The sequence below is a fragment of the Cyprinus carpio genome, unplaced genomic scaffold (assembly GCF_018340385.1).
Source record: "Cyprinus carpio isolate SPL01 unplaced genomic scaffold, ASM1834038v1 S000006643, whole genome shotgun sequence".
Taxonomy (NCBI): Eukaryota; Metazoa; Chordata; class Actinopteri; order Cypriniformes; family Cyprinidae; genus Cyprinus; species Cyprinus carpio.
This window is the reverse complement of record NW_024879270.1, coordinates 1,281,177-1,292,192: the sequence shown is the minus strand read 5'-3', so window position 1 is coordinate 1,292,192 and position 11,016 is coordinate 1,281,177. Positions and strand designations below refer to the sequence as shown.

The 11,016-nt window shown below is 30.7% G+C and overlaps 1 protein-coding gene across 1 annotated transcript in view; it reads right to left on the bottom strand.

Moving 5' to 3' along the window:
• The window catches only part of LOC109063444 (nectin-4-like), a 19,264-nt gene extending 10,476 nt beyond the window's left edge, over positions 1-8,788 (bottom strand). Inside the window, exons 1-4 of the mRNA XM_042755128.1 lie at positions 8,551-8,788; positions 5,692-5,859; positions 3,616-3,894; positions 2,469-2,583 (exon numbers count right to left, since the gene is read on the bottom strand). Coding sequence (XP_042611062.1) covers positions 2,469-2,583; positions 3,616-3,894; positions 5,692-5,859; positions 8,551-8,773 — 785 coding nt within the window. The 5' untranslated portion in view covers positions 8,774-8,788. The remainder of the gene's footprint in view (positions 1-2,468; positions 2,584-3,615; positions 3,895-5,691; positions 5,860-8,550) is intronic.
• Positions 8,789-11,016: the final 2,228 nt, after the last annotated feature.

The following is an 11,016-nucleotide window of genomic DNA, read 5'->3' as shown; positions in this document are numbered from 1 at the left end:
TCCGCTGTAATTATCATCCAAGTATCATGTGACTCCTGCAGCCTGTTACCAGTTCATTCTCCAGCACTACCTGAATTAAAGCACCTTTTCAGCAACTGTATGCATGCAAATATGACTGACACACCAATGCAACCTTAATAAAGCACCAACACGCATGATCTGAGGACTCGTTCACGTCTGAAGTAGCATGCATGAAGACGCACACTGGATACATTAAACGCTGTTAATTACAGTTGATGCACTGCATCTTTAATCCAGTGCAAAGCCTGTGTTTCTGTGCCAGTTAAAACAATCATTACAGGACAAGAGGGTTATTTAGGGCTTAGTGTGTCTCGATACACCCCACCCTCATCATTTAGCATCCTGCTCTTTTCTCTCTCTCTCATTTTCTTTCTTTACTGTCCCGTGCATGAAAAGCTCCCTTTTTGGCTCTTTGCTCTAAGGTTGCAACACGACACTGAAGCTTTTATTTTATCCTGAAAAGAGCATGTGAATATGCATTGCTGCAATTCAGAGGCCTTTGTGACCATGTGTTAAAGAGAAAGAAAGGAAGAGGAAATTAGAGAGAAACAATGGGAGAAAGGGTGGAAAACTAGTGTTTTTGTAGGGATTTTGCAATGTTGCTAGTTCAGTTCGACGCTCATGCTAATAAAGCGTGCTGAGTTGAACTGACAGACAGCAGCGAAATCGACTAATAAACAGGCCTGTGGTTTACAGTCATGCCTACAGACTGATGAATACGACACACAAACATCAGAGTATTTGCCAAATTCACAACCTCTGATCTGATTGGCTGTGTTAACCTTCAGAAGTCAGTTAGGGCTGGTAATATAGAGCTAAAAATACCTAAACTATACTAAACATTAATAAATAAATACTGAATAGTTATACTAAAAATAGTAAAATAATAAATAGAAAAGACCAAAATAAACACTAATACTAAAATAGTAAAAAACTAAATATTAAAACAAATATTAAATACTAATATTAAAAATAGTAAAATAGCAAAAATAAAAATTAAATATTAAAATAAATACTAAAGATTAATATTAAAATAGTTCAACTGTAAAAATAAGTATTAAGCTAAATAGTAAAATCTTAAGCGTAAAATGTTGAAAAAAATAAAATAAAATACTAATATTAAAAATGGTCCAATTATAAAAATAAATATTAAAACAAATACTACATACATATACTAAAATAGTAAAACAATAAAAATAAATACTGAATAATAAAAAAGTAAAATATTACAACAGTAAAAATAAATACAACATTCTAAAATAAATATTAATACTAAGATAGTAAAAATTTACATAAAAAAACTAATACTAAAAATATTAAAATATTAAAAAGAAATATTAAAACAAATATACTAATATTAAAATAGTAAAACAATAAAAATAGATACTGAATACTAAAACAGTAAAATATTACAACCGTAAAAATAAATACAACATACTAATATAAATATTAATACTACAATAGTCAAAATTAACATCAAAACAAATACTAAAAATAATACTAAAAAAAGGTAAAATAAATATTAAAACAAATATACTAATACTAAAATAGTAAAACAATAAAAATAAATACTAAAACAGTAAAATAGTACAACAGTAAAAATAAATACAACATACTAAAATAAATACTAATAGTAAAAATAAATATTACAATATTACAATAAATAAATACTAAATACTAAGACTAAAATAGTTAAATGTTAAAAATAAACACAACATACTAAAATAAATATGAATATTAAAATAGTAAATAAAATAAAAACAAATACTAATGCTAAAAATAGCAAAATAGTAGAAATCAATACTAAATACTAAAATAAATCACAATACCGAAATAGTAAAGATAAATACTAAATACTTAACTGTTTTCTCTACATGAACAAAGATGAACTTGATTTAATTATTTTTATTTATATGCACCAATTTAATAATGCATAATACAATCAGCAATATTTAGGGAACTTAATGGCCAAATAAAAGGCACATTAAAATCACTGTAATTGTATTCATATGCAGCTTAATTTAATACTACCAGCAAAATCCCAAGAATATTGTGAATGCCCCATATAATCACCCAGTCATAAGATCACCTGCATTAAACTAGACTGATGCAATTAGTGCTGATGAAGAACTAGTTTTAGTTTTTTGGCAATAAATGATGATCAGACATAGTAAGACGATTTGTAATGGTCAGAACTGTATATTGAGCATTTTTTGTATGGACAGGAATTCTGATCACAAATTCTACATATGTTTTTGTCTTTTTCTCCATACCAGTCTATTATTGTGGTTTAGTCTATCTCAGATGCTCATCTGCCCCAAAACAAAGCTTACTGTGGTTAGTCACTTCACACATCAGTCAGACCGAATCTTTCTGTGCAAAGGGGTGGTTTTAGGTCAGAATAAACTGCAGATCAACCACAGTCTAGCTCTGTGAAACTGTGTTACCTGCTCCATGTGACGTTTTGCGGCAGCGGGTTTCCTTTAACCACACATCTGAGCTCTGATCCCGAGTGTCCGATTCTCCAGGAACCAGAATCAGCAATCACTGCATCAGGAGGATCTGAAGCACAAACACAGGGTCACACATTATCATCATAAACTAAAACTATAACAAATATTTTCATCACCTGAAATACAAGGAACATTCACTCAAATATAATAATATTAACTAAATTTTTTATTATTATTATTATTATTATTATTATTATTATTATTAATTCAGCTAGATCCCAATGAAAAATTTATCATTTTCAATTAAATATTTTCAGTAAAATAAACTAAAACTTAAAAAAAAACTACATAGCCATTTTAAAAAAATATTACAAATAAACTAATAAAAAATAACAAAATTGAAACCTTATGAAAAATTTAAATATAAAATATAGAAAAATAAAAACTAATTCAAATGATTAATTAAATCTATTTAATAGTATTTTGTTGATACTGAAATAACACTTCATCATTATTACCTTGAAATAAAATAATGAACATTGATTGATATAAATAATAATAATAATAATAAAAAAAAACATTTTAATTCAGCTAGATCCCAAAAAAACATGTCTCGCTTTCATTTTGTTTAACTGGATGTACTACAATAACTAAAACTGAAATAAAAAATAAAAACTATATAGACATGAAAAAAAAGATGTACTACAATAACTAAAACTGAAATAAAAAATAAAAACTAAAAATATATATATAAAATAAAAATATGGCAAACTATTAGTAAAATTTATAACAGTATTTCACTGATACAAAAATAACATGGTTTCAGGGTTATTATCGTTAACTAAAAGCATTAAAAAATTCATTGCTCAAAATAAATTGAATATTAAAATCTAATTTATTAGATTTTAATTAATTTAAAAAATCTTATTAAGAACTTTAACTACAAATTAAAATAAAAAAAGAAAACAGAAAAATAAACTTTAATTCTAAATGGTAACAAACTATTATTATATGTGTTTTAATGTATTAAATGTGTTTTATATATATATGTGTGTGTGTGTGTGTGTGTTATGCAGCATTCTTTTTGTGTTAAGTCACACAGCTTCTTTATTTTTGGGTGATGTGTTTAAGGATAACTCACAGTGCACCACAAGCTCGTTGCTGATTCTGTGCGGGCCGTTGAGAGCCGGATGCCACACCAGACAGTCCAGGCGCCGCTTGTTCATGCTGCGCAGCGGATGCAGGGAAAACTGTGAGGTTACAACTCCATCCTCTCCGGTGCGGTTCTGCGACTGCCCGGGAAGGTCCGTGTCCCAGGACAAACGTGGCGGAGGGTGTCCAGCCGCACGACAGAAAGCAGCTGCGCAGAACGACTGGCCTTCCTGCAGAATCACCGGCTCCAGAGAGGAGATCGGCAAAACTAGTGAAGGAGAAACACAGATGAAGCACTGTATTAAGATGAGAGAGTGCATTTTTAATACTTGTGTGACAAGCACGTATGAGAATGCCATCCGCAGACTATAATTGATTATGGTCTATTACTACATCGATGCAGCGATGAATTTCAACATCTCTAATATTAACACTGCAAACTGTGGCATTTAAGTGCATGGAATAGAACTACAGTACTTTAAAGTGAAGTATATTTATTTTAGTATTTATTAGTATTTTAGTATTTATTTCAGCATTTAGTATAAAATATTTAACTTTTTTTAGTATCTTTTAGATCCTTTGAGATACTATTATAGGTTATAGAGACAGATGAAGTACTGTATTAAAGCATATTAACATTGCAAACTGTGGCATCTTAAGAGCACAGAATAGAACTACAGCACCTTAAGGTGAAAATATACACAATGACATTAGAATAGGTCAAATTGCGTGTGCTATTTTAGTATCTTTGAGATACTATTATAGTTTTTGTTAATATTTTGTATTCAAGTTTATGTTTAAATTTTCAGTTTTCATTTTTATTTTAGTTAGGGTCATATGATGTTGCTAAATTTAACATTATTTTGTGTATTTGGTGTAATGCAATGGGTTAAGGATCAAAAAACACATTATTTTCCACATACTGTACATTATTGTTTCTCCTCTCTGCCCCACATTTCTGAAACGCGACGATTTTTACAAAGCTCATCATTCTGAAAAGAGCACTGTGCTAAAGATAAAGTTTTTACAGATGGGATTTTGGATTTCTCTTATCACCCCATAAATCAGACAATACTGTCAATAGACAGAAAAAACATAAATTGACACCATGTTTAGAAGAATAAAATGTCATAAAAATGGGTGTAAATGATATACGAACAAACCCCTCAGTAAAAACTTTTGAATATAGATAAGGAATAAAACTGTAAGTTTTGGTGTTTGTAAGTGCTGCTGAAGTGGAGAAAAAAAACTCACAACCTTTGAAAATATGCGTTTTCACCATGTTTTTAGGAATAATGTGTTATACAAATCAGAGTAAATGATATATGAACAAATCCCTCAGTAAAAACCTTCAGAATATAGAGAGGAATAAAACTCTAAGTTTTGGTTTATATAAGTGCTATTGAAATAGAGAAAAAAACTTTTAGATTTATAGATCGTAATTATTACAAATGCAATTCTTAATTAGTAATTAATTTTTACAAATGCAAATAGATAAAGTGCAATGAAATAAACACTTAAATTGGTATTTTAAATAATTTCCTTGCACTAGTCAGAAAAAGACAAGTTATGGAAACAAAAGAAACCAAAATCTCTAAATGTACAAGTGCATAAAAAAATTGCAACACAAAACACCCTAACATACATTTTTGATGATAAAAATTAGAGAAAAATATTGTTTCACACAGGGAATTCTGGGAATGTCCATTAACTGTTTTTCATCATAGAATATATGGTTGGTAATTCATAGTTTTTACTTCCACAAACTATAAAATTCACAGTATGACGGTAATGGTATCTGTAACTTATAATTACCCAATGTTTATTGCGTTGCAGTTTTTACTGTAAAAATATTTTTTACAACGTATTACTTCCTGAAATGCTACGACACAGAGCAATTACGAAAGCCAAGTTATTTTTAAACTGGTAAGTTTAGCAGAAATACAAAAATGTGTTGATTTTGTATGGTACAGCAGATGAACAGTTTAACACACCTTCCTTTTGCAAACAGAAGTGAAACGAAGCTTGAGAAAATCAATTGACATGTGAAAAGAGGGGATCTTACTCCAGACAGTCAGACTGATTTGTCTCTCGAAGCTTCCGGAGGGAAAGATGGAGACGTGGCAGGTGTATGTGGCCTGATCTGCCTTCTTTGTGTTCAGAATCAACAGCGTGGAGTCGACGGTCGGGTCGGAGCTCTCGAACTGAACACGACTCAGAAAATCAGGAGACACTGAAATAAAACAACAGAAGAAGAACATTATATTCAATTCAGTCAAGAGTCTGAGAATTTATAGTTAATTCCTGGTCCTTCTTTGAACATCCTATCTGGATATCACAGGCAAACAACAGTATTTGTGAGATATGTAATGTGACTCCACTGAAACCATATCGAATCTCTTGAGCTCTTATCTTTTCATCAGAATTCTTGTTTCATTGTAAAGACTGAGAATCACCAGAAGACTTTTTGCTGCTTTTACAAAAGCTGCAGGTTCAATCCAAATTACAGGTGACCTGTAAAATCCTGTCAACATTTACACACCCGCATGTCCTTTCCAAACCAAGGTGATTATAGTTAACTAAAACCAAGTAATATCATTAAAAAAAAAACTTCATCAATTGAAATAAATTACAGGTAAACTTTAATTGTATTTTATTATTTTTTTAATGTTGGTTTTGTTTGTTTTTGTGCAGAAACATTAGGTGTCTATTTTTTATGTTCACATTTTATTTCAGTCAATTGTTTTACTAATTTTCAGTTTAGTTTAACTACATGTATTAAAACTATAATATATATATATATATATATATATATAATATATATATATATATTATATATATATATATATATATATATATATATATATAAAATAATTTTGTTGTTTTTTTGTCATTTTATTAGTTTTAATAAAATGACAAAAAAAACAACAAAATTATTACAACTCAAATGAAAAACAGAATATATATAAAAATAAAAACTAATTCACAATTTTAAAAAAGTATTTTATTTTTGCTTTTTGTTTTTTTCATTTGCATTGCTTAATTTATACTAATAACTAGAACTAAAATAAGTTAATAAAAACTATATAGACTTAAAAAAAACTATTACAAATGACTAAATGAAAAAATATAAGAATATAATAAAACAGTCTACTATAGTAGTATCTCATATAATACTAAAATAACACCATTTCAAACAAAGTATTTTCTCTCACGCAACTGCAAAAAGAAGCTATCAAGTTATTTTTTTTTAATATACTGAAAATTTCTTTAGCTCATTTCCATTCCGTGGCAGCCACATCTCAAGCTTTACAGTGAAGGCATTTTCAATTTGGGTCTGTTCTTCACATGAAAGATCACAAGACTTCAGAAGACGTGGAAAATCGTGCTTAAGTTATATCAGCTACTGTTCTTATATTTTATGCTGCTTTTTGTTGCAACCTCAGTCCTTATTCACTGCCACTGTATGCAAAACGGCAGCATGAGCTCCTTTGTGTTCAACAGTAGAAAGAAAGAAAGTCAAACAGGTTTGAGCTAAAATAAGAGTGAGTAAATAATGACAGAATATTTAATATTTTGGGTGAATTAAAGCAATGCACTTCAACACAGATGGCAGATATGAGTTGGTTCAGGTAAAAGAGCTGATGAACACAATGCACCATTGAAAATATCGGTCATGACAAACGTCTCTAGGTGACAGACGCCTGTCAGAACACAATGCATGCTAGACATTTTACTTTTAACAAAACTGCTGGAGGGAAATGATGCTGTGTCTGTTTGTGCTTCTCTGAATGGGAGGAGATTTAATGACGAGAGGCGGATGAATCACCAAAACACACCAGTGTTATTTTAGTATCATTGAGGTATTATTATAGTTATTAATATTTAACTAGGTACTTTGTAATACTTTAATTATTTTTTTTTATTAGTTTTTATTTATATATATTTTTATTTATATTTTCTTTATAATAAGTGGCCTACTTTTGTAGTGTGTTTTTGTCATTTTTATTATTCTATATAGTCTATATAGTTTTTTTTATAAATGTAATTTTTTTTACATTTTAGTTTCACTTATAGTTATTTTAGATCTATATTTTATGTTGAAAGTTAGTCAACTAAATTTCTTTACTTAAATGTAGCTAAAATAAATTGTTTTACTTACCTTAAAAAAAATAGTAAATTCAATTAATCATTTTTAAAATAAAATAAAATTACAAAAAAAGTCAACTTATTTCAACGTTTAATTTCAAGTGCTATTCTAGTATCACTGATGTACGATTATATTTTTTTATTTTGAATTAGAGAAATGTTATAGCTAAAATAGCATGTTTGTTTTTGTCCATTTTACTTTATTTATTCTAAATTTTATATATTTATAAATTTCATTTATTTAATTTCAATTTTAAAAAAATGATCTGTTTCATTTTAGTATCTTTGAGAAACTATTATAGTGTTTTCATATTTTCATATGATCGGTTTTTCTGTTTTCATTTTTATTTAAGCTAAAGTTTTAGTAATTTTGTTGACTGTTTGTCATTTTCATTGTTATTTTTTTTTAATAAGTTTACGTAGTTTGTATTTTTTTTTTATTATTAAAATGTTACTTTAAGTACCAATTTAACAGTTTTTATACAGTATATTTTTATTTTTATTTCAGTTAACATTTATTTTATTTCAAGCAACAAAAATATTTTTAGTTTTTTTTTTTTGTTTTATGATAAATATGTATTTTTTTTTGGTTTTTGTTATACAATATATTTCAGCCCAAAATCATGAGAAAAGAAAATGAAGCCTGTCTTTAAGATTGTTTGCATTGTGAAATCTGAGCCTGACATGTTCCTAACAGGTTTTGTGAGATTCACCCAACTAGTTTGTGTTTGTAAATGGTGCAAAAAAGAATATGACCATCAGGAGAATAGATCACATGTTGGTCTTTCAGTAAAGTGTCCGATGATAATCTGTTCTCGTTCTCCTCCTGGTTTCTGTCTGGACCAGGTCACTTGCACCACTTTTTCATCGGCCTCCACCATAAAGCGGCAGGGCAGCCGGGTCTGTGTGCCGGAGAACGAGCGCAGGGCCAGAGACAGAGACGGCTCGATAAACTCACTGTGAACACAGACTGAGACATAAAGAGACAGTGTGAACATCTAACAGCACTGAATGGATTAACTATTAGAAACGAGGTGAGGGCCAAGGACAGTTAATAATAAACCCATGCTATCATGATCCATCGCTCCTGACCTACAAACATGTCACAAACACACAAGGACATTCCCATGCAGCACAATGAGAGACTTACAGATATGTGACCAGCTCAAAAAATCAATGCTAAATGCAAATAATAAAATACATCCGATATCGTTTGTTGCTGACATGCAAGGATGTATATACTAATGCAAGCATGCAACTTCTCCTGGTGATTCTTCTGGAGAAAAACTGTAATAATAGGATACTGGCAAAAATAACTTGAACCGGAACACAATGGCCAATCAGAAGTGTTCCAGAGATCAACAGATATGTCTGTGATTGGCTACTTTGCTCAATGCTACAAAACACATTGTACACAGAAATACACATAGGTATGCACTGACAAATCTTATTCACCAATGTCCTTTTATTACAGTTTTAACCGAGGGTGCTTGTGTTCATTAATGTGGCGTGAGAACAGTGTTAACTGCGTGAGAGTTGGCAGCCCTGCTTAAAAGCTGTATGATATAAAATGAGCAAAGCTGTAGATCTATCCATCTGACAGGGCTTCCAACTCTCACACAGTTAACACTGTTCTCATGCTCTTGCATCGATTATAACAGAACACTGAGAGATTGCAATAAAGTGAAGTGAGCGGCAGCTTTTTAGTGATTATAAGTGTCCCTGCAGCACAGAAGCAGTCATAAGTAGCACAGGTATATTTGTAGCAATAGACAACAATACATTGTATGGGTCACAATTATACATTTCTCTTTTATGCCAAAAATCATTAGGATATTAAGTAAAGATCATGTTCCATGAAGATATTTTGTAAATGTCCTACCGTAAATATATCAAAACTTAATTTTTGATTAGTAATATGCATTGATAAGAACTTTCATTTGAACAACTTTAAAGATGATTTTCTCAATATTTAGATTTTTTTGCTCCCTCAGATTCCAGATTTTCAAAAAGTTGTATCTCAGCAATCAATAAAAAGATTATTTATTCAGGTTGAATTTCAATTTCAAAAAATGTACCCTTATGACTGGTTTTGTGCTCCAGGGTCACATATGGGAGTGCTATTTGCTTGCTTTCTAGGCTACATATAACCCACTTAGATTTTTGAATTCATTCTGCAACTCTTTTAGGCCTGCGCTTCATGTCCAATGTAAAATCATCCTAAGCAAAACCCAGATGAGAAACTCTGGACCAGACACCCGTCTTTCAAAGTCAACAAAACGAGACGGAAAGCAGAAGACAGCGAGGCATAGTGAGAGAATGCTGTCTTGCAGTTCTGGTTATTGTTTGTTCTCGTCTCAGCTGAGAGAAGGACTCAACACAAACACGCCACACGCTAAATATAACAATACTACAATAATACAAAAAAAACACACACGCACACTCTCTCATTTTTTCATATATATGTGCAAATGTGCACACAATCTCTCAATTTATTTATTATTGTTTTATTGGTTTGTTGTAATTAGGTACTTATTTACAAAGCATTGTGCATAGCAGAATAAAAACAAACGAAACAAAAATACATATAAAATACATCCATGTGTGTGTATATATATATATATATATATAAATAAATATATATATAAACATTGATGGTATTACTAAATGTTGATGTGTTCAGTCTTTAACTCTGTGTTTTTTTGTGGCTCATTTGTAAATATAATGTGCTACCAAAGAGGAAGCAGGTCCTTCACCAAGTAATATTTTTAATTTGTCATGTTCACGGACGAGTGTTCTGCTGTATTTGACTGTACAGTGAGTCTCTTAACGATGTGTATTTGTCAGTCTCAACTGATCCTGATCTACATTCGTTACAGACTCGCTCTTCTCTAGGTAACTTTTTATGGTCCTCTCTCTGGCCCAGCTCTGGTGGTCACTCAGTCTCTCTCTATGGCCAGCTGGTGGTCACTCAGTCTCTCTCTATGGCCAGCTGGTGGTCACTCAGTCTCTCTCTATGGCCAGCTGGTGGTCACTCAGTCTGTACCTGGTAAACGTCTGTGTGTTATATTCCTGACTGAGAGCAGACTGTACTCTCTGTTGAGTTTCAGATAACACTGGAGACGTCTTTGGTCTCTGGTTTGTTCTGTCCAGTACTAGATGTATGTCTCCTTCTCTTGATTCTTCCATGTTTTTCAGGATTGGTGATATCGAGTGCTTTGTTAGTCAGATCTGACACCAT